Genomic DNA, 25,986 nt, shown 5'->3' with positions numbered 1-25,986 from the left:
CAACGAATTTAAATCCCGTAATGGTCAATAGGTTACAGTCAACAGTAATAATCTTTAAATTAAATTGATAATTCCCGTCTAAAATCTATAGATTAATTATAACAAATAGAAAAAGAAGTAAAGAAAAAGCACAACTTGATTGTCTGTATTAGTTGAAGCTGTTGAAAAGTTTAACTAAAACAGAACACAATTACCAAATAATAAAAATGAATTTAAATGTCAGGATTACTAAAAAGCTTCAAAATCTTCATAATCACTAACCATAAATTACCGTATCACTTCTTAAAGCTAAACGCTGTTCATTCCGAATTGTGAATAGACTGCAAATAACGACGCATTTGCAAGTACACTTCGGAAACTGTGTGAATGGTAACAGCCTTTAGTTGGAAAAGTTGGCCCAAGACAATCTCAGCATTAGGTTCAACTATAGGCTTGACTTCACGCACATCAACATTAGCACGGTCCATCGGCGGTTCAGTTGTCTCCCAATCTTGTTGCTCTACATCCAATAATTTGGGCTACGAAATAAAGAGAACATTAGTAAATAGTAATACAAGATAAGTTTCGATAATGTCAAACTGGAAATTCGCGTCATCACCTGATCCAACTCTGGGTAATAGGCTTTGTCAATTCCAGCGCGAATTTTTAAGCTCATTAATCCAATGAGAGATAACTGACGGGGAGTGGTAGTTTTAATCGATTCCTGATTGTTCCAATTTTCGCGGCATTCATTGAGATGAGATTTCATTAAATGAATGAAACAAAGATGAAGACAGTAAAGGTCAAAGTTCGAGTTCTGATCCAGATTGCAATTAGATTCTAAATCTCTTAAAATTCATAAAGAAGACATTTTGAAAATAAAAATCTCATCCATTAATATTTTAAATATTTACTTAATTAAATCGATGAAAGGTTGAAGCCAACTGCCGACCTTATTCAAAACGTTTTTCAAGCGGCCTCCTGATCTTTGGTAAACAATTCTGTCGCTGACTAGAGGACGATTAATGTCCATGAAATGAACAACGCCAACATTTTCCAGCTGATTGTCACATCTATAAGTAAAAAACTGGTATTAGCACAAGACCTCATTTCACAGCCGTAAAACTATTGCAACATACCTAAGACGCGTAGGTAATCCAAGTACGGCAACACCAGATTGAAATAAACGTAATACTGTAGATGGATTGTTATTGTTAGAAACGTCAAGATAGGTAATGAAGCGTGAATACACATCTATACAAGCATGGATAACAAAGCCATATCTGTATAATAAAATTAACTATAATTATTCAATCAAAGTTCAAACTAAATGAAAATATACCCAGAAAGCTTGTAAAATCCACCAATGTGGAAAAGAGACAAAGGAGCAAGAACATTTTGATCATTCCTTTCTGTCAAAGATAGATTTAGCAATCCACTAACATTACCCTGCATTTCACCTAGTATGTTAGAATCATTACATGAAGACAAACAAATTGAATATTAATACTACTATTTTATATGAACTATGTGACAAAATTAATGAACCTTGTTGAATAGATCTACGATGTACTCTTAATGAAATTTTCATTAAGCGCAGATGTCTATAAATAGTTCCAACTGATACATTAAAATGTTCCGCCATATCTGCTGCCTTATATTTTCTTTCTAAATTCACAATCATATAAAATTAAAAAAATTATTAATGCCTCACATGCACAAAGGAATTTGGTTCAATGTTATTTTCTTACCAACAAGCTCTTTAATCTCTTCTTCTGTTATTTCAGTTTTCGAATTCGAAGCCATGTTTCGTTAAGCCTGCAAGAAAAATATGCATTACATGTGAGATGTGAGAAGTTGTGCATTTTTTGTGAAAAGTTAGCTAATTATATTTGACTACAGCATCAAGTCAGTAAAAAGAATAAGTTGATGCACAAAATAGGAAACGCATATTGGTAAAAAGCTATCCATTATTCAAGTAAATTATTCACTAGCATTACAAATCATACCTCGTTGATAGGACGTAATACGATGAATAGTTTCAATTGTGGATAAGATCATACACGTGCAGACTTATGAAACGTATTTTTTACGTTAAATATGAACTAAGTGATGAGGATCAGACGAATACAAAGAAAATTAGCCTGATTCAATATCAAAACTAAAGAATGTGGATGAATTAAAACGTGATGTAGTTAACTAGCTGTCAACAACACTAATGGAATTTAGCGTCAACTTTCCCTTGGTAACCAATGGTAACTAACACGTGAGTAGTGCAGGGATCAGCGCCACCGCCTCTTCGAGAGTGTTTGTTTTCTTTCTTCGTTTGATTTGTTTACGTCAGCTGTCACACGCGATTTGTAAACGCGAAACGAGAATTTTACTTAACCGTTAAAATAACAAAATATGGGCCATTTGAAAGAAAACGATCGCCAAGTATAATTCAATGGGCTAGAGAGAAAATTCCAAATGGAATGATAATGCCGCCATTTACAAAGTCCCATAACAACCAATTGCGAGTTGATTTGGTTTTTCGTCAGAGAAATCCCGCCCTGGCTTTTTTCCCCTTACCTCCACCTGCGATCTCGGCGTCCATGTACATAGGTATTAGGTAAAATAGAGAAGTTTTCTGGATGTATACTACAGTGATACTCACACTATGCGACTCACCTATAATCAAGGGCTTGATTTGACTTGCAAATAATTTTACGAACAAGAATTTGATAGCAAAAATTTCATTCTTCATCACAATGAATTGTGTTGCTAACTTTTTCAGAACGCATTTTTGTTTATCATTTATTTGTTTGTGTTTTGTCCTTCATTGTGGCAACGCAGCTTCTTTCAGATTCGTGTTGTTTTTCGTTAAATCGCCAAAGTTCTGGAAATTCTGTTTGTTGATTCAGTTTATTATGTGTGTTTGCGCAAACGAGTTTTCCAATCTAGACTTTTACTGGCTTTTGCTCCAGTTGTTTGGAAACCAACCGTGCAACCAAAAGAAATCGAGATAGCGCATCCAGTGATGTTAAAAAGTCTCTATGGGAATTACCGGTGCATAGTGCGGCGGCATCTCTCTATAGTTTCGCCCCTCTTCTTTCGGAGAAGTGTTTTGAAGAATGTGCGAGGTGAACCCAGGACGTTTGACCTCGAGTAACCGTATATAAGCCCGGAGCTTCCAGTGTTGAGTCATCATTCGCTCTAGATCTTTTAGTCAAGCAACATCATGCAGTCTCTTAACAAGTCGCTCTCGGCTCTTTCTCTCCAATCTCAGGTAATTTACCAATAAATTGTAATTTTGATTTGTGTGAATGTTTGATTTAATATGCTATGCATGTATACAGGGCCAGTCAGCCACGTTATCGATGGAAGTGAGCTACACGTTCCATTCTCACCTGATTGGCAGATCTGGACAGAACATTAACCGTGTGATGGAAGACACTGAAACGCGTATTCATTTTCCGGATCGCAATCGCATCGCCGGCGAATCCAAGAGTAACAGCGTCGTCATTCGTGGTCCAATTGCCAATCTTGAAAACGCTCGTCAACGTATTCGAGTAAGTATTTTTTTTTTACCGTTAATATTCGTTGTATTCATGTTTGTTATTATTTAAAGGCAGATGTTCCGGTCGAGTTTATCGTTGATTGCAACATTGAAAGAATCAGCTCAGTCGGCCAGACAAATGTGACCCACCACTTCTCGTCATCATTTGGCGTCCTGTTGCGATTCTACCCCAAAATTGACGGAATCAGCTGCCAGGTTAACATCCGTGGCCATCAGGATCGCCTTCAACAATTTAAAGACTCGGTCGTCTATTTTGGACGTTTAACGGATACTCTTATTGTAAGCAACAGTCTCTGATAATTTTCTCTTGTTTCATTGATTTTCATTGTGTTTGTAATGTAGGATGCGGTTGTGGTGAAAGTGGAGACTTCTTTTGATCATGTGTGGCTTCTTCGTGACCAAGTCGACAAAATCACCACAGCCACAGGTGCCGGAATTCGTTGCCCGGATGTTTCTATTCTGAAGGAGCTGCCCAAAAAGTATTGCGTTTGGATTCGTGGCTCTTTGGATCAAGTTGACAAGGCCAGCACCATGCTGAATGTAAGTTTTGATTCGTCTTTCATTTTTATTTATTTGGGCTTATCATTCATTTTGATTTTAAAGGGACTGTTGCCGATGCAGTTAATGGTTCAAGTTCCATCTGATCGTTTCAATCGTTGCATTTTGGCTGATGCGAAAGAGGCTGACGTGATGATTCGTGTTGAGCGCACCACTTCGGACCTTGTGACTATTCGATTCACTTCCTACGAATGGAACGCACGTATGTTCATAACATTTCATGTTTTCTTTATTCATCTCTTGAACTGACAGTAATCGTTATTTTGTATTCCAGGAAACTTGTATGAAATGCTGAGACGTTGTCTAGAGCTTCCCAGCGATCAGACTGTCATTCCATCTTTACCGTCGATTTGGTTGGAGCTTGCTGAACTCACCCAGAATACTTTCAGTAAGTTAATTCGTTTTTTTCTTTACATGTTGGTTGTAACTTAGAATTTTAATTTTCTTCACCGCAGTTCTGTCTTCACTTAAACTGGCGGAATCGTCTTCTAGTCAAAGTGGCCCAGCACAGCAGCAGCTGGGCGTAATCGGCGTTGACATTCCTCAATCGTCCAGCACTTCCAGCTCGGATTCCGGAGCTACAAGTTTGTCATCTCCACGTAAGACCCTTTAAAACATACTTGTTTCTCTGATTGTATTATTTTTAAATCAAATTTATTTGACAGGTGCTGCAGATTCCTGTATACCAGCATCAATGGCTGCCTCGCAATTCGACCAGAATTCGTCTCGTCATTTGTCGCAGTTGCTGGACACTGTCGGACTCTCTCACTACGCAGGTAGAAACTTATTTTTTGATTGATTGCATTATTTGTAATTCTGTTTTTTTTTTATCTCAGATTTATTTGTCCAGAACGAAGTCGATCTGGCGATGTTTACAACCTTGAAGGACGAGGATTTCATCAGCATAGGAATCCGTTCCTTTGGTGCCAGAAAAATTATGTTGAATGCCATTCAAGGTAATTTAATCTTTCCCCCTTTATAAATGTGAGTTAATCAATTAACTCATTCTTTTTATTTCTTTAATCAGAGTTACGCCGCTGATCGCTATCGTCGCGGTAAATGAAGTCGCGGCCTTATTACCTGATCGGGTGTTTTTATCGTATAATTGATTCTTTCCTAATTCAGGACTTTTTTTAAATTACTCCCTCACTTTTAAACCCTTGTGACCCTGTCGATTATGTGTCCAATGTGTGTCTTGAGGATTATTTACTACTTTTCCCATGATTCTCTTTGTATATACGACCACTTTACTTATGATTTTTCATTACAAGCATGACCAAAAAAATTCTCTTTTCTCTGCATTCATTTAATATTTAAAGCTAAAAATGAGGTTAAATTAAATGAAATTTCTAGAAATGCAATCGTGTTTAGCTGATGGGTTCGCACAGTCCAAATTCCTTTCTTACATGGTTGAAAGAACTTTTAAAAATAATGCTTTATAAGGAGAAACAAGTAAACGTAATAAACAGATTCCCGCGTTCTGATAATCTTTTGAAAGTTGTCGACTTGATGTTGTGCTCTTAAGTCACATGTTATAATAAATAAATAGTTTGCACGGCGCCTTTCACGATTAACAGCTTGCATACGGGCCCCAAGGTCGCCAAAATGTTTTCACGTTGCCTTGAAATGCTGGGCAGGTTCATCAGTAACAGTTCACGCACGAAGGAGGAATGGCCGACTGCATGAAGAAACAAGGAAATAACATCCGGTGAATGGGCAGGATGTGGTCGTTCTCCACCAGCTCGACCGAGGAGTTTTCACGCCGAACATTTCACCTTTCCCGCTCAAATTAGAAACCTATATAATCCAGAGAAAACGTTTTCTCTTTCTTATCGCAATATATTGCTCGGTAATATTTTATTATCTCACAGCATCTTGTTGCATCCAACCGACTCACGTCAAGTTTCAGTTCTCAGTGAGATTGTTAATTCTATCGTTTATCGATCTAGCCTTGACCAAACCCACGTTCCTAAGATGCAAAATTCCAGTCCTTACGCGAAAAAGGTCATCAGACATGCCATTCGCATCCTATAGCAAGTGGAATGTATTTATCAATGTCACTAGTATATATGGCAACAGATTTTTTTTTTAGAAGAGTGCTAAAGTTGCAACCATCTGCCTCAGGTTACCGCATTATTCAATCAATACAAGGATGCGCATTGCACTATTGATTTTACTTGTATTATATAGGCAGCTGAGCATAAATATTAATCAAATATTGAATTTGAATAAGAGCCAAATTATGCAAATGTTCAGGGGGTATAGCTCAGTGGTAGAGCATCCGACTGCAGATCGGAATGTCCTCAGTTCAACCCCGGGTGCCCCCTAATACATAATAGCAGAAAAAGTAATGTTTTATTGAAAACAAGAAGAATTAAATCGAAAGACTCAATAGATAAACGAAGATTATATCATACTGAATGCAAGTCGATCCTGCGTTCATCCAAATAGTGCGTGAATCGGTTGCATCTGTATTCTGCTAAATTTACATCGAGATGTGCAGGTGCAGCCATTATTCTAAACCGTTCGTTTACTCGGTAATATGCAAAGCTGTCCAATTAATTAAAAAAATATTATTTAAATTATTGGATTATTGGACTTTCTTTAATTTTAATGGGTAAACTAAGCTGAATTATACATTTAAAATTACTCTATAAAACGCAGAATGTTCTAAACAACGATAATCCTGAACATTTCTAAGATTAGATAAGTAATTCTATGCTTAAATAATAAAAAACCCGCTTTCTACTATCCCCACAACCAGAGCCATAGATACCTGGTCGGTTCTCGGCTGTGTTGGCTTCCCTATCCCGGTTTCAGGGTAAACGTATCCCCGATTTTCAGACATTTTAGGGCGGAGCTTGTCAGAAGTTGTGAAGTGGAAAAATGAATCAGCGCCATCTAGTGATAAGACGTTGACTTTCAAATAATACTTTCGGCGGCCATTTTTGTGTAATATGTGAATACGTTCGCCATCATCGTGTATTACGTGAATGAAGCCTAACCATAATTTCTGTAAAAATGGTTGGCAGGTGTGCTGTTCCTGGTTGTAAATCAACATATTTCAAAGGAAATCAAAAAGAAAACGAGGTTACCCTGTTTGCATTTCCTAAAACTTCATTATCAAAATGACGAGAACTAATTCCATGTAGTAATTTGACGAGTACATATTTGCTCCCATCATTTTAACGAAAGTGACTTTCAAACAGGGATTGAAATTTTGAACGTGTTCCATCCTTACAAACGGTGGACTCTTAATGCTGGAGCAATGCCCTGGAAACCAACATTTTCTGTTAAATGGTAGTAATATTGTATGTTCTGTACAATCTGTAATGCACAGAAACCGAACCATTTTCATTTTAGATACATCTAGTCAACAAGTAATGCAAAATGTTGATGTTTTCAAATGGAGAAATAACGTAAGTGGTATTTTTACATATGTTTATTTTGTTTAATATTAACAAGCAATCCACCACTCAAGTGCACCAAATCCATGGACCCCACTTTTTTTTCCCATTCCGCTATGGGACCTAAAAATCTGAAATAATTCAGGCATATCCAGTTTTTTACTCCGGATTCACCTGTGTTTGCAGAATTTAAATATTCCCTGCCGTTTGGGAGATATTTAATGTTAAAGTTTGGGTTTTTTCAAATTTTAACAATTTTGGGGGGTCTTTGGTATCGCTTTATGGGTAAATGCTAACCTTTAAAAAAAAACAAATTCTCCCAAAAGTTTGCTCGTCCATCCCTCAATACGAATCCAAAAGGAATTTACATTCTAGACTAGATTGGCCGAGTTATTCCCAATCTAGTAAAGTGTAATTTTTACAAGTTTCCCACCAAGCCTAGTCGCCATTTTTTATCACTCTCCCTCGCGTTCCTGGCGGATGACAGCCCAAGCTACGCTTTCCTGGCCTTCACTTTAGACCGGGGGACATACTGTAGGCCCTTTCATATAGTCTAGTGGCCGGCAATATGAAGCCCGAGGTGCAGAGAACTCGTATGCTTCGGCTGTCATCCACCAGGAACGCGAGGGAGAGTGATAAAAAATGGCGACTAGGCTTGGTGGGAAACTTGTAAAAATTACACTTTACTAGATTGGGAATAACTCGGCCAATCTAGTCTAGAATGTAAATTCCTTTTGGATTCGTATTGAGGGATGGACGAGCAAACTTTTGGGAGAATTTGTTTTTTTTTAAAGGTTAGCATTTACCCATAAAGCGATACCAAAGACCCCCCAAAATTGTTAAAATTTGAAAAAACCCAAACTTTAACATTAAATATCTCCCAAACGGCAGGGAATATTTAAATTCTGCAAACACAGGTGAATCCGGAGTAAAAAACTGGATATGCCTGCATTATTTCAGATTTTTAGGTCCCATAGCGGAATGGGAAAAAAAGTGGGGTCCATGGATTTGGTGCACTTGAGTGGTGGATTGCTTGTTAAATAACAATTCTTGAATATATATTATAGTGGAAGCTCCCTGGATCATGTGTGAGCTAATGCAGTTGATGGTCAATTTGTGGCATGTACTCTATGAAGCTGAGCCAAACTATGCTACGTTTAACAAATACGCCCGAGTATTATGCTCCGTCGCTTCACACATTCACGAATCCAAAAGCATGAAGAAGAATGACAGGAGAAACAACGGAATAGGCTAACAGACCAAAATCTGATATCATGCTGAAGCCTGGCTGGAACTAAACCGCTTGGCGGCGCTGTGCGGTGGTAGGGCAGTTTTGCAAAGCAGTGGGAACTGGGAAGGGAAATAAAGATTCAAATAGGCATTTCGAGAACATAAATTCACTTCTTCATAAAATAAATTCACTGAAGCTATGTTGAAAATTCAATAAAACTTTGCTACAGTAGCTAACTTCTACTAATGTTGTAAACACAAAAAGTAAAACTGCCCTACCACCGCTCAGCGCCGCCAAGCGGTTTAGTTCCAGCCGGCTTCAGCATGATATCAAACTCTTAGTACGTCGTTGTTTCTCCTGTCTTTCACTTCACGCCAAAAGCATCATTCAAGCAGCTCAGGAGAAGGATTTGAAGACCGTCTGGTTTGTTACCCCTCCCTGCATGCTGAATGTTAAATTGATGCGACAGCTCGTTGAAGTCTCATCCCGCTTTGTGAGTAATCTTCCCGATCTAAAGGATCATTTGGCAGTAGTTGAAAGTTCCAAAAAGAAATCCTCGGCTTGCCCAACAGAACTTAGTCGAAACTGGGAACGAAGACACAGGTATATGCGAGAACTTATGGACCAAGAAGAGACAAATGTTTCAACCAGATATAATGTGCACAAATTATTGTCTTTAGCTGAATGTGGTGTTTGAAATAACAATGACAATTTTGTTTGCATACAAGGAGAACCTCGTGATACGATTTCTTTTATTTTTCATATCCACTACAGCATATCTTTGCCATTAGATGTACATATTTGTTTCCCACTATAACGCAGCCAACTTAAAATTTCTAGACGGGTTGTTTAAGGAGAGTGGTGTAACGTTCAATCTTTGATGCCAAACTCATGTCGATGTAGCGATCTCCAAGGACAACTACAAGTCCACCAACAATGGAGGGATCCACCTTGGTTGAAATCTTGAGAGGCTGTCCTTTCTGCAAGAATCCAGAAAGAGCGGCAGTAACCTCTTTCAATGTAGCAGCATCCAAGGCCTTGATATAAGAATAGATTTTTTTAAACATGTAATTGTTTAATGTTTTTTAGATTTATATTTTACCTTGGCTGAGGTGACCTCACATACAACTTCACCTCTGAATGCAGCCATCATGTTAAAGAAATGGCCAGTGACAACATCCAATTTGTTAAGTCTTCCATTCTCAGCAAGGAGTTCTGTAATCATAAACATATGAATAACAATTAGAATGAAGTGAAAACCAATAGAAAAGAAAAACTTACCAAGGAAGTTGCCTGTAACAGCACTCATTTTCAATTTCTTGGCAACTGAAATAAGAGCATCTTTCTTAAGTGATCTCTTCAAAGTGGGGTTGGCAATGAATTCTGCCAAACGAGATCTTTGGCAATAGTTGCATGAAAGTCCTTCAACTCGCTCTCAACTTTGTCCAAAGATTTCTGTTTGGAAGCAGCAGAGTAGAGTGCTGAGGCATAGCGACCATACAACCCAAAAACTTGGACTGGAGCCTATAACAATTACACAATTAGGTTAAAATGTACCTGTACCACACTCACATGATTTACCTTCACCAACTGCTGGGATGATGAACTGGTGCTGAAGTTACGAGCCTAATAGTTGGAAAGTAAAAACATTCATTGAAAATAGTACAACATTTTATAAATTACGGCAAATTAATTTAGGATTGTGCGAAAACAACCGGCTATTCAAAATCGAATATAAATTCGGCTTGAAACTTAGAGGTTTGACAGTTGGATATTTCTACCTTTTTATTATTGTTCACTTCATGTAGAAAAGTAAGCTGTGATTGGCCAATGAGTTTTTCATAGACCCTTCCTGATTGGCTGGCTTCACGTAGTAGCTGACACACTCACTAGAGGCGCTCATCCATGTTTCCAAATCGGACCACGTTTACCCTGAAACCGGGATAGGGAAGCCAACACAGCCGAGAACCGACCAGGGATCTATTGCTCTGGGAGCTGCGGTAAATAGCGCAATAAGCTTAACATTTGCAGTTATGAATTATAAATGAAGAACCAAAATAAACTATGAAATAAACAAATTACACCCTGAAATCGGTATTGATGATTTGTTATTGCAATTTAAAAATTAACTGAATACAAGGGTTCGCCATTTTGGTTCATCAGCTGAGTTAAATTGACAACAGCGTGGAAAAATCGAGGATGTAAATGTAAAGAATGGCGAAATCTGAAATTCAGGCAGCAAAACTGTTTGATTCGTTTGTTAACAGTTTCATGTCTCGCCAATATTTGTTTTTTTTGCAAATCTGCATTTCCATTAGGAACGTCAAAAAAATTTTGGTCATTGTAACCACGATCGGCTATAATTTTTTCTCCTGGTTGAAGGGCTGCAATAATTGCATTTCGAGCAAGCCGAAGATCCGGCCATTCGCCGCACGGAAGTCCTCCGTGAGCCCAAACAATATCCCCGGTGCGTATGCAAATGCCAACCTCATATCGCAAACCGGGGCCATTGAATTTGTGGGACCACCATTTTGGATCAAAGTCTGATGGTTCCATGATTTTAAAATCGGTTCCATCAAGAGAAATAAAAGTAGATGCGTCTCTTGGAGCGCTTCGGAAACGATCTTCCCAGCAAAGCTGTTAATTGAAAAGAATTGAAGAAAATGTATAAACTGATAAAAAATTTGAATATGACATGTTTCACCTACAACGGGCATGTCTGCAAGAAGGTTGATGAATATGCGAGGGGTTGTCAACTCAAAAAAATCCTCGTACACCCTCGGATTTTTTCAAAAAAATCCCTAAAAAATCCCAAAAATCAAAAAAATCAAAAAATCAAAAAATCCCAAAAATCCCAAAATTCCGAGAATTTTGGTTTAATAAATCGACAAAATTTTACAAGAATCGATTTTTTTTCGTTATCGATTCTAATTCCCCTTACTGTGTTAATAATTCCCCTTGGGCTTCTGTCTGTCTCTTGGTCTGTCTGCTGTCAGTGCCATGCTAGGAATTTTTGATGGGAAAAATGACTTCTATAAATTCTGGTATTTCTAGAGAGGATGACGATACATGGGAATTGTTAAAAGAAAACAAGGTCATTGTACCTGAAAGTATTAAAAAAATACTTAACGATCTCAATTTTAGTGGAATTCGTGCGTTGGCTAAAGTAAATGAGTCAAGTGTCATGATTGAAGAGTACATCCGAGATGTACTTGGTGATCCTGATGTTCTCGAAATTATGAATAAAGAAGAAAAACTACAAATATTTTGATCTATCTTTTCACGGTGCCCGTCCAAGTTCAAACTTTCACCTGGGCACAAAGTTACATTCCAAATTTGGTCAGAGGTTTGCAAAGAAATTGTCCAGCGCTGGACAATTACCTGTAAAGTAAAGCCACGTCAATCAATGGGGTTCCATCTGGTAAAATAAGACTTTATAGCAATCTGAAAAAATCTGAAAAAATCTGAAAAAATCTGAAAAAATCTGAAAAAATCCCAAAAATCTGAAAAAATGATTTTTGGATTTAAGATCCGTACACCTTCGGATCGAGTTGACAACCCCTCGTGAATATGTGAGACCACTTTCGAAAGGTTTTCTCACTAACGCCGGTTAAAGCCGCATTAACTTCCTCAACACTATATCGTTTTAACAGCAGCAAAGCCCATAACAGATGCTCTGCTCTTGAGGTTCTTGGACGAGCTATAGACATGATGTCCCAAGCAACAACACACACTAAGGGCGACGTTCCAAAAAACGCTCGAAATCGACGATAACCTAGACTTAGGCTTCCGTCAACGTCATGTCCAGTTATCTTGTGCCCAGCTTCCCAGAATGTTTCAACGGATGCCATGGATGAAAAATACACCAAAATAATCGAAAAAATACAAAAACAACAATTTCCGTCGTCTGCACTCTCGACCTTGTTGCCAATTTTATAATTATTTGAATTAATTGATGATTAAGGGAAATAAAATTCAGTATTATTAGCTAATTAAAGCATTATACAGTGGAGAAGTATTGGTTATTCCCATTACAATGTTATGAACCATGTAAACAGTTAAGAATGCTGTGGGGATCGAACCACACATCCATTGATTTCCACACCGGTACTCTACCATTGAGCTACGGAGTTATACGATACGTGTTGATTTATCTATTATATTAAATGCGCCCTATTGTTCCGTTGCAACTGTCACCACAAGTTGCGCTTTCTGTGAAACCTTAGCTATCCTTTTTCACAAACGCAACCTGCGCAAACTTTCTTAATCGAACATCTTTCGCCTCGATTTTTGCGAATGTATGATCGCCATACAAACTTTCACCAATATGCGCAATAAAACCAGCGAAAGTAGTTAAATAAAAAAACTTACGCACCTACAAGAACGCAAGTTTTGTTCTAGCAACTTGCGCAGATGCGCAGATGCGCTTATACGTAACTTACGGCGAAAGCTAATGTCAAAAATAATTTTAACAAATACTGTTGATTTTTCTCGGAATCGAACCTTCGATCTATTGATCGCTGTGCAAGAGCTCTACCATTGAGCTACATCGACATATTATAAACACGATTTATTTAAAAGTTATTAAAAACTTGCGCTTCTGCTAGAACAAAACTTGCGTTCTTGTAGGTGCGTAAGTTTTTTTATTTAACTACTTTCGCTGGTTTTATTGCGCATATTGGTGAAAGTTTGTATGGCGATCATACATTCGCAAAAATCGAGGCGAAAGATGTTCGATTAAGAAAGTTTGCGCAGGTTGCGTTTGTGAAAAAGGATAGCTAAGGTTTCACAGAAAGCGCAACTTGTGGTGACAGTTGCAACGGAACAATAGGGCGCATTTAATATAATAGATAAATCAACACGTATCATATAACTCCGTAGCTCAATGGTAGAGTACCGGTGTGGAAATCAATGGATATGTGGTTCGATCCCCACAGCATTCTTAACTGTTTAAATGGTTCATAACATTGTAATGGGAATAACCAATACTTCTCCACTGTATAATGCTTTAATTAGCTAATACTGAATTTTATTTCCCTTAATCATCAATTAATTCAAATAATTATAAAATTGGCAACAAGGTCGAGAGTGCAGACGACGAAAAGTGTTGATTTGTTGTTGCATAATCGTACTGAATCGACCTAATTTCCATATTCGTGTTAACATGCCGCCCAAAAAGATATGGAAACGTATTCCACCATGTAAGGCTCACAGAATACTTGAAGATTTGTTCAAAAAAGGACTGATTTCCCCCGATGCATTGCCTCATAAAATTTTCGAGCTAGATCGTGAATTTATGGAGTTCAGTCTGCCAGTTTTCAGAGGTGTGTTCAACGAGCTTAAATGCAAATATGGACTTGGATGTAAGTTTTTTTGAATAATTTAAAACATTTTCTTATTATAAAGGTATACATTTTTATCATTTGCAGTGGAAACAAACCAATCAGGAGCCAGTGGGGTCTCCGGGAGCAGTGCTGATGTTTCTGGCAGCACCACTAAGCGTTCCAGGCCGTCCGACCCAGAAAATGTCAGCGAAGAGGAGGATATGGATGCCAACGTTGTCTCCAAAAATCAACCGGTATTGATGTCGGTGTACAAAGATCCGGACACCGAGGAGGAAAAATTGTGTGTTTTGGTGACCATGCCTGGAGGAGTTTCCCATGTGAAATTTGAAGTAGTCGGCACTGGTCCCGGCAGTAACGTAGCCAAAGTTACATATGACTGGCCCCCCATATCGTTTGATATTCCAGCTATCTTCAAAGAGGAGATCGACGCAAAAAAAATTCCGTCTTGTCACCCCCTGATTCTTTCCCTAAAAAATGATTTGCAATTCCACCGGGATTCAATCGACTCCACCCCTCGAGGCGAGATAGAGTTGACTTTGCCGATTTCGGTTCAGACAGCTACTGACTCCATCAAACATAAAGGAGTAATATCAAATGACGGAACTATGGTTCTGGTTGCCCACTTAATGGCACATCAGAACTCATACACAGTCAAACAAAAATGTACAACAGTTGACTTCAAGCAGTGTTAGTTTTTTTTGTATTTTTTTGTTTCATTTCTTTGACTGGGGCTTTTGTGGTGTATTACACACTTTTTTCTACATTTCTTTTATTTCCATTAATTTATTAACTTTTCATCAAAATGTGGTTTTTACCGCAGCTCCCTGCAAGTACTACCCTCTGGGATAACACGATATCTTGTCATCTTGAAGCATTTTCATCTACAAACGATATGATTCAAATAAGTACTTTCACGTTGCTTGTGATGAAGATTTTGATTTCGATTATCGCCGGAGTCTTTTGGCACGGGCTCTACGAACTTCTCTACGAATTTTCTTGGATCGGCTCAATTGCCTGCATTCCTGCTTTAATGACTCTTGGTCTGACTTTCATTTTCATTCCACTAAGTCGGCCAGTAACTCGATCTGTGTTTGACGCCTACAGTTGGATTTTCGACTTTTATTTCGCAATCATTACATCTATAGCTTGCCTGAAGTGTTTGTTACGATGGTTGAATATCATCGAAGGAATCACGTTGTCTCACAAAATTTCAAGTCCTTACCATTTTCACATTTGGTTCGTCTGCCTTCTCATAACCGAAAACTGCTTCAAAAAGATTAAATTGTATTACATGAACAGAAATGTAAATCAAGAAGAGAAAAAGAAAAACGCGATCATTTTCGACGACGGAGTATGCTCTATATGCCTGGGTCCCCATGTCAACGCGTCGCGACCTCGCTGTGGCCACACTTATTGCTACAGTTGCCTCTGGAGTTGGATTCAAGTTAAGTCCACATGCCCTTTATGCAAGGAACAGATCATCCCTTCCGCTATAAAATCGGAGCAGAAACCAAAAGATGACTTCCCATTCAATTTCCCTTTGTTTAATTTCAATGTTGACGAGGATGAACAACTACACCAAGAAATTCTTGAGATTGGGAACAGCATTAATGTCTATGCGGACAAATTGTTATCAACTTTCGTTTTCTGCCTTTGCTGTATGACACCGTTTATTGTGTTGGATTTATACACTTTTCAGGATTTGCAACCAGACACAGGCAATTAACTAAAAATCACATCACAAAAAAAATGGATCAATCGTTGCCGAAAAATGAATAAACAGATTAATGTTTAAAAATATTTCACAATTTTCTTTAATTTTCCGAACCGATTCTACAATGACTCGTAATACCGTCCTTGATTGACGCTCGAATCATTTGGTAAATAATTTTATTCATAATCAGATTTAATCAGGCGAATAATTTTTGCCTGTGTACCCTTTCTTACTATAAACGAAATGAAATGCATTTTTGCCAAGGTTTTAAGTTGTATTTTAATTTCTTGATTATTAGAATTTTTCGTGTAAACAAACAATAGAGGTCTCTGTAGTAGAGTAGTAGAAGACTGTCTAGACAGTAAACTCATAACCCGACAAATGAATTGTTAACGTTTGGTAGAGATTATTGGTGACCTCGTCGTCGGGGTGAAGTTTGGCCGAATAAAGTGTGATTTCCTGTCCAGTCTGAAAGTGTACGTCTAGGTCAGCTTCTGGCCTCAGCATTTTCTTGGTTTCTTGATTGCCAAGATTGCAAAGGATGATTCCCTTTTGATCCCCACAGTCCATCCATTGAGAGGAGTAACTTGATCCAAACTTTTAAAATTTTGGTTCCTTACTAGTACTTTTCATGTAAGCCCCCAGAGTCCCAGACAATGCATGGCAACATGGTTTGCCATTTACTTTGTTCCTAATTTAATTTCTCAATAACCTTTTCATCTTTATGCAGAATTGAGTACTGAGCTAGTCATCATCATCATCATCCACAAGTTTTGCATGTGCTGGTTTAAAAATTGTCGTGAGCAGCAGTCACAGCTTCATCGATGTGGTATGTTTCATCTGTTATATGTATGTTTGGATGACTTGCTTACTACTACTACTCTCATTGAATAAAATGAATGTTACTAACTGCCACATTTTCAACTTTTCGTTGTTTGTGCTGGTTCCTAAATATTTCCTATAACATTTATTCTTTTTTTATGCAGTAAATAGTATCCCGTTTGATGGCGAATCCACCGATGTCGGGCTATACCTCTTTTCCTCGTGTACAATCATGTGTTTGGGAACGCATTCACGAGGGCGCCGCTCCCCTTATCCCGTGTGACGTATCAACTTTTCTGCGGAAGGAGTCCTTGGAGATGCCTGGCAGCCTGCAGTATTTCCCAGGCTTCAAGGTTGGAACAGTTACCTATATTAAAATTCCCTATTTTCGTTTCCGTTAAATATCCCTCAACTGCTGGTTTGGTTTGGCAAGTTGCTCAACTGACAGTAAAATACGGAGAGCAAATGAATATCATTTTTTTAAAGCCACCACAGATTCTTTTGCCATTTGCGTATTCTTGAAAATGTCCTCATGTCCGAATGTTAAGCGAAAGAAGAAATTTTTATCTCGGATAAACCAGGCCATTTCATCGATCGAGAATAACAATATCGGACATCGTTTTGAATAACTTGAAATCAGAACAGTTTCGCAGTCATAGGAATAACCTGAAAAGTTAGGATTTATATAATTCAGTTGTATCCCAGGGAACCCTAAAATGATTCTCTTCATTCTTGCAGCCAAGTATATTTTTTTGATTGGTGTTGAAGCCTTCATCGGGTTGCAGCTTGACTTTTTTTGACACTTCCTTGGAAATTCGGTTCGCTTTAGTGCTGCTGGTTTTAGCTAGGGGGACAAACTTTTGCGGAAGCAGTCGACAGCTTCCGTGTTATTGCAGAAAAATTGCTGACTCTTGTACATATCTCAAATGGGCAGCAGGTCAGTAGTTGTCGGTAAAACTTCTGTTTCGTCATTTCCAAGAAATCCCCCTTGAAGAAAATGTTTTGTGGCTTATGTATAAGTTACTAGATGAGATATTTCTACCAACACTTCGTTCCGACTAATGTCTACTATAGTATAGCACTAATTTATTTTCAATTCTACCCACTACCTCTCCCTATCTTTCATTTGGAATATGTCTTGAAGACTTTGCCCGACAGTTTGTCGTAGGAGTATACGAATGACAAGAGCTGTAGCTCTTAACCACTGCTTAATTTGACTTTCGTTGCATTTCTAAAGATACGTTCTTTTTTCTTTCTTTTCTTTTTCGGTGCGATATCTGTAAAAGCTCATGTTGGAAATTTTTTGAGAGGATAGCGGTCTGTGCTGTATCTTTTAAATGCTCGTAGCTGATCGAGTCATCGTGAATAAGGCGATGGTAGATGACTTGTTGTTTCCGGTTTTTTTTTAAATTTTCAACTGAATTTTCTTTTTTCCCCTTTTCTTTTGTTACGACAAAGTTATCAGTCTAAACTTTTTCTTTACAAGCAACGGAAATATGGGATAGAAGCAATAGAAGGTGACGCATACTTGTTTTTATGTCGTTTTAAGCCTTCTCTTTCATTCAATTACTCGAAGCGATTAGATGAAACTACCAAAAAAGACTGTACTTGCAACTGTGAAATGTTTTGTTTGCCCAAAATTTTATTCTTGCTATTCCAAAGTTGTTTCACAATTGCATTTAGTTCGAATTTTGAATCTTAACAGCAAAGACGATATTGTCAAATAGATATCCGTAGGTACTACGCCAGAATTTGCTGTACAATTTGTATGTATAAAAAAAAGATTTTGTTGCGATAATATTGCGCGTACACACATACAAATAGTGTATATTGTGTATATTGTAGTGTATATTTTCTGAATTGATAATTGAATAATTTGACGTTTTAACATTTTTTATCCATTAATTCAATTATTTTTTCGACATTCGACCTTTTGGGATACTTTTTGTTACGAACCATGCGTCTTGCGTTGATTCCTCCCGAAACCACTTCCACACCTTTTTCGATGAAAACTTCGACAATATCAATGAAGTTTTCTCCCTCATACTCATAGAAATGAAGAATGTTCTCCTTGTTTTTTAAATTAACGTCAAAGTCATGTGCTGTCAGAAGTCTAATAATTCCGACTAGATTTTCTTTCTGATAATATTTGCATAACAAATGGAGAACGTTCTTCCCGTTATTGTCTTTACAATTAACGTCGATGCCATGTTCCAACAGAAGTTCAATGATTTTGATCAGGTTATCTTTCTGATAGTAGCGACACAAGAAAAAAAGGACATTCCATCCATCTTCATCCTTGTGATTAACGTCGATTCCGTGTTGAAGCAAAAGTGGAATAACTTGCATCAAATCATCCTTTTCCTTCTGTGTGAGGCAAAAGAGTGGTGTCAATCCATGTTCATTGACGCAATTGATGTTCACGCCTTCGCGAATAACATTTCCGATTTCATTCAAGTTTAGAGGCGTTTTCTCCAATAAGACAAATAGTTTTCTTTCCAACTGCATTCCAAAACATTATAATTAATATTCACGCTATTAGCTATATATAGAATCGTTTAAAGCATGTAAATTATCTTACGTCTTCTTCCTTTGATTGAAAAAATGCTACCAAGTTTGATGATGTAATTCGATCCTGAGGATTGGGTTCCAACATTTTCAAAATTATGTCACGGTAGCAGCTTGATTCAATCTCTGTAAAATAAAGCGAAGTATGTAACGTGGAAAACAATTCCTGGAATTAGAATTCTATTGGAAAAATTCTTGTCTTACGTTCAAAATAAACTTTGTCGTTGCAGAGTATGTTTCTCGTAATTTCAAAACGTGAGCCAAAGGGATGTCGGCCCTCTAAAAGAAAGTAGCCAAAGAGAAGCCCTTCTGCGAATATATCACTCATTTTTGTATTTTCTTTTGTTCTTTCTTCATAGGATTGGTCTAGTAACTCAGGTGCCAACCAATTCGGTGTTTGGTTAACAACTTTTCCTGAAAATGACCAACTTCCCTGTTCACTTTTGGATTTGCTGAATCCGAAATCTGCCCATTTCATTGTTATTTTCGTGCTAGTAGTGTCGACGGATATTAAAACATTCTCGGGTTTAATATTTCGGTAGACAATATTTTTTGAATGGATATACTCCAGCCCAAAAGCTAACTGGTAAATAACCTCACAAATGTTTGGTTTTCGCCCATTGTACTTTCGGGGATCGTTACCAGGCAAAAACAGTTGATCCAGTGATGCGGTACATAATTCCAATGCGAAATACCTAGTAAGAAAATGCATCAAGTACTCATCAATGATATTTTACCGAGACAAGATGATGTCTTGGATTAAATGACGTACTTGAAATCTTCGTCGTTTTCAACGTGATAAAGTTTGACGAGGTATTGACAAGTGTTATTTTGATGATTTAAAATCATATGCGACTCTTCTCGGTCATTAGAATAATCCAGTTGAATTCTTTTAACTGCCACTGGTCCCACACTACCGTAATTTCCCTTAAATACGGTCCCATATCGCCCAATTCCAAGTTTTGTTCTTCTATCGAATGTTATTGTTGGGATTTTTCTCGATGAACTAGAAGTAAATATTAAACACATAAATCAAGAAAATTTGCGATGGTGGTTTTTTACACACCAACTTAGCATATTAAACCTCTTTAATAATTTGATAAAAATTGAATTTTATGCAGGGATAAATGAAGTGTTTGATACTATGCGATATTATGTAGTGATAATGTGTCCTACCTTGAGTAATTCGAAGCAGCATCAAGCGCAGCTAGGTTTACAAATGATGCAAGTTTCTCGGCCACTTCTTCCGATGAAGGCCTTTTAGTAGGATCCGTTTTTAACATTGTTTCGATCAACTCTTTAAACATTTTATGCTCAGTAGGTATTTCTGTATAAAAGGGTCGAGTAAATGACCATTTGCTTGTTAAGTAAATATTTGCTGGAAACAACAGTTATATCGGGACATTACTATTTAATTTTTGCGGTTCATTTTTCCTCAGATTGTTTCCTGTGCCTAGGAAGTCTTTCAAATCTCCGTAAGGATGTTCACCTTTAAGTAAATAACATGAAAATATCAAGCCCTCTGAAAAAACGTCGCTTTTAATTCCTGCAGACGGAGAGCTTTCGTTTGCGACAATTTTCAACACTTCAGGTGCGCACCAGATCAGTGAAAATTTCCATCCAGTCGTTGAGCAATTTCCTGTTAATCTGTCCACTTTTTTGCTTGTTCCAAAATCAGCCCATTTGAAAATAACTTGATCGATCTGTTTCTGATCGGATTCTGATTCTTGATTCTTATACCTGACGTAGAAAAGCACATTTGCAGGCTTTACATCGGTGAGTTATACCCTTTTCGTGGATGTAAGCCATTCCTTCGGCCAATTGGGAAAACACATTTTGTGGTAAAGGCATATCTTGCAGTCTTGGCCCCCTGTATTTTTCTTGTTCGACACCTTTTAGGAATAATCTGTCTAACGAGGCATCGCAGAGTTCCAAGGCGAAATATCTAAGCATTTAAAAAACTTACTTTAAAAAAATTCCCAAATATCTATGATATTGCAATATATTATTTATAGACTTACTTATAATCTAAATTACTTTCAATGTGGTACATCTTAACGACATTAGGATGATTAAGCTTTAGCAAGCTTTCTTCTCTTTCACGGCATAACTTTGTAAAGTCAGAAATTATCATTTTTTTAACGGCCACTTTCTGACGTCGCCAAACTCCTTCCCAGACGCTCCCAAAACCTCCAGATCCCAGTTCGTTTTTGATTCGATAAACTGATGGCACCATGCTATCTACATATTTGAGATCTTCTTTTAACTGAAGCAAAATTGGAAAACAAAAGATCAATCAGAGTATTTTGCATCAATTTGTCTTAACTTACCTGGTCGTTTATATCCGCGAGTTCTTTAACAACATCGGACGAATTTATTCTGTCTTCTGGATTTCTGGCCAACATTTTGCCAATTAACTTTTTAGCCTGTGAAGACCGAATACCTAGAAACCGTCAAAGAAATTGATTAGCGCATTTAAATCTGATAGAATACAGTAAAACATACTGGTCAAATTAACTGGATTATTTTTTTAACGTTATCCGATATTTCCGAACGTTCAGTGCCGAAAGGATGTTCGCCATCAGTAAGGAAGTAAGCAAAGACGGAACCTTCTGCAAAGACATCTCTCTTTACTGTACTTCTTTGATACCTCGATAGTGTTGTTCCACTTGACGATTCCAATAACTCGGGTGCAAGCCATTTCTTAGTTCCTTGAACTCCACGCGTTGCATCTTCTCTTTTATTGATGGTTTTACTTAACCCGAAATCAGCCCATTTCATCAGTACAACATCCTTAGTCGATGAGATAAGGACATTTTCTGGTTTCACATCACGATGAGCAAGCTCCTGTTCGTGAATGTATGCCAGTCCGATGGCCATCTGTCTAAGAACGTCCTCTGGCGAAGGGATGGGCCCTAAGTATATTTTAGGATCTCCATATGGCAAGAATAATTTGTCTAAAGAAGCTTCACATAATTCCAGGACATAATATCTGCGTTAGAGATGTTATTTTATTTAAAAAACAGGTAATCATCTTTGCATAAAAGTAAATATGTTACCTGAAATTTTCATCACTTTCTGCGTAGAAAAGTTTTATCACGTTTTCATGATCAAGCTCTCGCAAACTCTTTTCCTCTTGTTCGTCGCTTGTTAATTCGATTCGTTTCACGGCCACTGGCTGATCTCCCCAGAACCCTTTAAACACTTTTCCATAACCTCCCCTTCCCAATACTTCAGAAGGATCAAAACTGAATTTCATTTTGGTGTGTATTAAGCCACTGGCGCTAGAAGGTTTCTTCAATAAATTATTCTTAACTCGTAGTAGTTCTTCACTTTGCGATGTGTCTGTTAACAAGAGTTCCCTCTCAGTTGCGTTCAGGATTTTGGTAAGCCACAATCAGATGAGAAAAATGTAAGTACTGGTGTTACGTGGAGGTACAGCCTGTATTAAGCCGTAACGACACAAAAATGATAGTTGTTGCACGCAGTGTACGTAGTAGAGTGCTTGTGGAGTCTCAGCTAGTGAGCTAGACTCTGCTGAAGTACTCCTCAAGAGATGCTGACGTGGCTGTGCTTGCGGGCACAGACTAGAGGTCAGTTTCCAGACGATCTGTTTGGATGTCGTGTTGATCACGTGCTCCCGTCTGGGAGCTTGTCAGCTATTACCTATTAAGGAGTGTGTCCACAGCACACATCAAGTCTCCAGCCCTTCGTCAAGCAAACAAAAGTGCTTGCAGCGTCGCAATTCTGCCACTTATTGTGTGTTTGACGTTGGTTACGCATGTTTTGCCCTTTCTTTTTTTTCCCCCATAAAACCGATAAAGAAGCACTTTGCGACCAAGATTTTTGTCAAAAACTAGGGAAAAGAGTAACCACAGAAAGCATGAAGTCAACAAAGCGAAAAACAAAAAATCGAAATCCATAAATGTAAAATTTATAATAACATATTTTGGTTATCATATTGCGACGTGGTTATGTGAAAAGTTCACCGGAAATGCCATGGTCTTCCTATCAAGCGGAAATGTGTTTATCGAGATAGAAGCCCAAATTTTAATGCCTCAGATGAATAGAATCGAAAGAACAAAAACCACAAAAACGAATCGCTTCGTCACTCTGAATGATGCTGAACGACTGAACGTGAATCAAACGGTTTTCGAGGATCCTTTTCAAAGAAGAAATGATTCCGTCATTCCGTCTAAAGAATGATTCCGGCAACGTCCTCAATGGTGTTCATTCTCCGCCCAGGATTAAAAAATCATTCAAGAAACATGTTTATTTTTTCCTTCTTCTCCCTATTCCAGCCCAAACACGTTTGACTATTTTAGTCTTATTTCTGTAACTGTACTAAAACAGGTCCCCTTACTAAGTTAAAGTCCAAAGATGAATCAATCCTATACACATAACAATATGTCAAAGAAAATGTCGATGCACCAAACGACACCGGTGGAATTTAAAGTTTACTTTCGAACGTTCTTTAGTACTCAGACAGACAAAGTAATACGAGATTAGAATAACAAACGAAAAGAACTTGCAGATGAAAGTCTTGTGTTGTCATCATTTATTTACTTTGATATTGTAGGCGTGTGTAAGTGCAAAACTCAACTGGGAGGGACAAAAAGGTGTTTGCGTTTTTACTTAAAAAAGATGAGCCCAAGAATTTTTAAATTATGTTTCACACGTCAGTCTAACATTGCCGACTCTAAAACTTCCTCTTATGAAGTAAACATCTTTTGACGATTTAATTTGACTTCAATATCGCCTGTCTTATCTACTCCAGCAACATCCATTTCATTACTAGGCTCTTCTTTCTTATCAATTTTACTCGACTGTTTTACAACTTTATTCTGGGCTCGCTGTAATCGTTGACGGTGGCGTTCGGGCATCGAGACGATCTGCTCTCCTAGAAAAGCCAAAAGTGAAATGCTGAATCCAAAAACCAGGACGATAAAAGCTCCGGTCAAATTTTTGAGCGAAAGAGCCGGCGGATTATTTTTCATTTTCAAGGTTTTGCTGTTTTTCGGTTTGTAAACGCTTTTGAAATTTGGTAGGCATTGGAGAGGCATCGGTCGGAACCACAAATCCCAGTGGTCTATAATGCCAGTTTGAATGAGTTCCAACATTCTTTTTGAAAATTTTGAAAATTTTAGTTTCATTTTCTATAAGAACATTTTATTTAGGCCTCATCTTTATATACTTACGCTTTACTGATAGTTTTCGTGTATTTGCTGTTCTTGGGCAAGGCTATTAGAGAGATTTCGACAGTACTTCCAACAATGGCGTCTTTTAACAAAAGCAAATTGCATTTCCTTGTCTTGTTAAAATCTTCTCTGATGGCGTCCATCAGGTAAGCTGTTCCCTAGAGGAATTCAATCAGATACCTTGTTTTCTCATCGCTTCCGGATTATTTTTAAGGTTCAAAGGAGAAAATTAACACTTTACATCTATGAAAATGTTTCTTGACCCCGGAGAAAGTAACTTGACGCATTCCGATGTCGACGTGCACCGAGATTGCGGGAAAGAATTGATTCTGTCGCGTAGAGTCCTCCCCAGTAACTTTGAATTGTCCGGATTCTGTTTTTATGGGAGATGACAGGGCAACAATGACAGCGAATGAAAACAAAACAGATGACTGAAACGAAATTTGAAATGCATGCCGAAAACATGATGTCTAAAGCCCCCGATTTCCTGACGAGTACGTTGATATCCTTCTTGTCAACCAAGTCGTAAGCCGAACTGACTAGCGGGGGATTCACCGGAGTCACGACGTAGGTGATGAGCGTCGAAGTGTAGGCTTGGACGAAGATGAAAGCGGCCAGACTCCAAACGCCAGCCACAAGGCGAAAGGATAGGCGATTTGATGGGTCAGGAACACCTGTGTTAATTCAAATAGATAGACGGTTTGCATCCTGAATAATTAATTCATTAAACCTTGCGACAACAAATTGCCAAGCACGTAGAGATATTGCTGTCCAATGAGTGGGGCACGACGGTTATTCAACAGGTTTGGATTTGTGTCTGAAAGTTCTATTGACGTTGGAGTCGTTTGAGATGGAGAACGATATGCGTAACATCGTTGTAAAAGATTTAGAACAAAGATGACGCAAAAAACTGCAATGGCAAGTCCTAACCATATCTGTAATATGAGGTAATAGTGTTTCTACTCATCCAAATCGTTGAATGTAAAATATTCAATGCAAATACCGGCCATTGGAACGGTTTGATGACAGCGTCGATATTGGCCGTGTCGTCCTGGACGGCCATAAGTAATGCAAACGAGCCGAAGATCCAAGGCACAGTCAAATCAACGAATTTATGGCGATCGAATGTTTGCACCACATCTTGAATCAGAAAGTCAGCTTTCTAAAATTTTAATTTTAATGTAATTAATTTCCTGTTGATAGCGTTGGCGAAATTCAAAATGATTGACCTGATCCCACAAATAGTTGAAAAGTCCCTTTTCTTTCCCCGCTGGTTCCAATCTGTTTTCCGTTACGCGGACCATCTCGTACCTGGAATCATTTGGATTTCATGAGATTCGTGCAATGGTCATTTGGAATTTAATTATTCAACAATTGTTTTAATGTTTACGTAAAGTTCAAACGGGCTGCCAGGTAATCGAGCGCTACACCTCCTTTGAGTGGTCCAAGCATTCCTTTAGGATTACCACTCCACAAAGGCTGGAATTGCAAATTTTAAAAAATTTCTGATAATTTTATTACAAGCTAAAACCATAGTTGATTATAATTGAAGATTTTTTTCAAACTTACCCAGATAACACGGAAATGTTGGCCATTGAGCGGATT

The 25,986-nt window shown here is 37.9% G+C and overlaps 3 protein-coding genes, 2 long non-coding RNA genes and 1 pseudogene across 12 annotated transcripts; 2 read left to right on the top strand and 4 right to left on the bottom strand.

Moving 5' to 3' along the window:
• Positions 1-118: 118 nt before the first annotated feature.
• LOC124205203 lies at positions 119-2,243 on the bottom strand. Its single transcript, XM_046602572.1, has 8 exons — positions 1,989-2,243; positions 1,731-1,797; positions 1,528-1,647; positions 1,322-1,439; positions 1,119-1,262; positions 894-1,052; positions 599-827; positions 119-518 (listed from the first exon to the last, which is right to left on the bottom strand). Exons 2-8 carry the CDS (start codon positions 1,783-1,785, stop codon positions 300-302), a joined length of 1,044 nt encoding a protein of 347 aa, XP_046458528.1. The 5' UTR covers positions 1,786-1,797; positions 1,989-2,243; the 3' UTR covers positions 119-299.
• A 617-nt stretch (positions 2,244-2,860) lies between these two features.
• Positions 2,861-5,093, top strand: LOC124205201 (protein bicaudal C homolog 1-like). Its single transcript, XM_046602570.1, has 9 exons — positions 2,861-3,247; positions 3,318-3,530; positions 3,590-3,817; positions 3,881-4,078; positions 4,142-4,298; positions 4,371-4,484; positions 4,552-4,695; positions 4,762-4,872; positions 4,933-5,093. The coding sequence occupies exons 1-9, from the start codon at positions 3,200-3,202 to the stop codon at positions 5,076-5,078; spliced, it is 1,359 nt and encodes a 452-aa protein (XP_046458526.1). The 5' UTR covers positions 2,861-3,199; the 3' UTR covers positions 5,079-5,093.
• Positions 5,094-7,023: 1,930 nt separating this feature from the next.
• Positions 7,024-8,675, top strand: LOC124205199. 4 transcript variants are annotated; one of them, XR_006879241.1, is made up of 4 exons: positions 7,024-7,244; positions 7,306-7,396; positions 7,460-7,515; positions 8,571-8,675. It is a non-coding gene; the product is annotated as an uncharacterized LOC124205199 (long non-coding RNA). The 4 variants fall into 4 exon arrangements; XR_006879239.1 differs by having other exon boundaries at positions 7,025-7,186; XR_006879242.1 differs by having other exon boundaries at positions 7,229-7,247.
• Positions 8,630-9,102, bottom strand: LOC124205200. Its single transcript, XR_006879243.1, has 2 exons — positions 9,013-9,102; positions 8,630-8,853 (listed from the first exon to the last, which is right to left on the bottom strand). It is a non-coding gene; the product is annotated as an uncharacterized LOC124205200 (long non-coding RNA).
• A 343-nt stretch (positions 9,103-9,445) lies between these two features.
• Positions 9,446-11,290, bottom strand: LOC124205384 (annotated as a pseudogene).
• A 6,954-nt stretch (positions 11,291-18,244) lies between these two features.
• Positions 18,245-22,866, bottom strand: LOC124205197 (cyclin-dependent kinase F-4-like). 5 transcript variants are annotated; one of them, XM_046602567.1, is made up of 8 exons: positions 21,514-21,625; positions 21,205-21,449; positions 20,592-21,148; positions 20,360-20,510; positions 19,956-20,189; positions 19,388-19,878; positions 19,197-19,309; positions 18,245-19,117 (listed from the first exon to the last, which is right to left on the bottom strand). In XM_046602567.1, exons 4-8 carry the CDS (start codon positions 20,488-20,490, stop codon positions 18,500-18,502), a joined length of 1,587 nt encoding a protein of 528 aa, XP_046458523.1. In that variant the 5' UTR covers positions 20,491-20,510; positions 20,592-21,148; positions 21,205-21,449; positions 21,514-21,625; the 3' UTR covers positions 18,245-18,499. The 5 variants fall into 5 exon arrangements, 4 of the variants coding, with proteins under 4 accessions (XP_046458523.1, XP_046458521.1, XP_046458522.1 ...); XM_046602565.1 differs by having other exon boundaries at positions 20,592-21,128; XM_046602566.1 differs by having other exon boundaries at positions 20,360-21,128.
• Between the last annotated feature and the right edge of the window lie 3,120 nt (positions 22,867-25,986).

The sequence above is a fragment of the Daphnia pulex genome, chromosome 10, assembly GCF_021134715.1.
Source record: "Daphnia pulex isolate KAP4 chromosome 10, ASM2113471v1".
Lineage (NCBI taxonomy): Eukaryota > Metazoa > Arthropoda > Branchiopoda > Diplostraca > Daphniidae > Daphnia > Daphnia pulex.
The sequence above is the reverse complement of the archived record's forward strand: the minus strand, read 5'-3'. Positions and strand labels throughout refer to the sequence as shown.

Excerpts from the sequence above, each read along its gene's own strand:
- LOC124205203 (XM_046602572.1), bottom strand. The coding sequence starts at position 1,785 with ATGGCTTCGAATTCGAAAACTGAAATAACAGAAGAAGAGATTAAAGAG. Across the intron at positions 1,440-1,527 it reads TCGTAGATCTATTCAACAAG|GTGAAATGCAGGGTAATGTT; the intron begins GTTCATTAATTT and ends CTAACATACTAG. Across the intron at positions 519-598 it reads ATTACCCAGAGTTGGATCAG|CCCAAATTATTGGATGTAGA; the intron begins GTGATGACGCGA and ends TTTATTTCGTAG.
- LOC124205201 (XM_046602570.1), top strand. The coding sequence starts at position 3,200 with ATGCAGTCTCTTAACAAGTCGCTCTCGGCTCTTTCTCTCCAATCTCAG. Across the intron at positions 3,531-3,589 it reads ACGCTCGTCAACGTATTCGA|GCAGATGTTCCGGTCGAGTT; the intron begins GTAAGTATTTTT and ends TATTATTTAAAG. Across the intron at positions 3,818-3,880 it reads GTTTAACGGATACTCTTATT|GATGCGGTTGTGGTGAAAGT; the intron begins GTAAGCAACAGT and ends TTTGTAATGTAG.
- LOC124205197 (XM_046602567.1), bottom strand. The coding sequence starts at position 20,490 with ATGTTTAAAGAGTTGATCGAAACAATGTTAAAAACGGATCCTACTAAA. Across the intron at positions 19,879-19,955 it reads GAAAACGACGAAGATTTCAA|GTATTTCGCATTGGAATTAT; the intron begins GTACGTCATTTA and ends TTTTCTTACTAG. Across the intron at positions 19,118-19,196 it reads TTCAATCAAAGGAAGAAGAC|TTGGAAAGAAAACTATTTGT; the intron begins GTAAGATAATTT and ends TTTGGAATGCAG.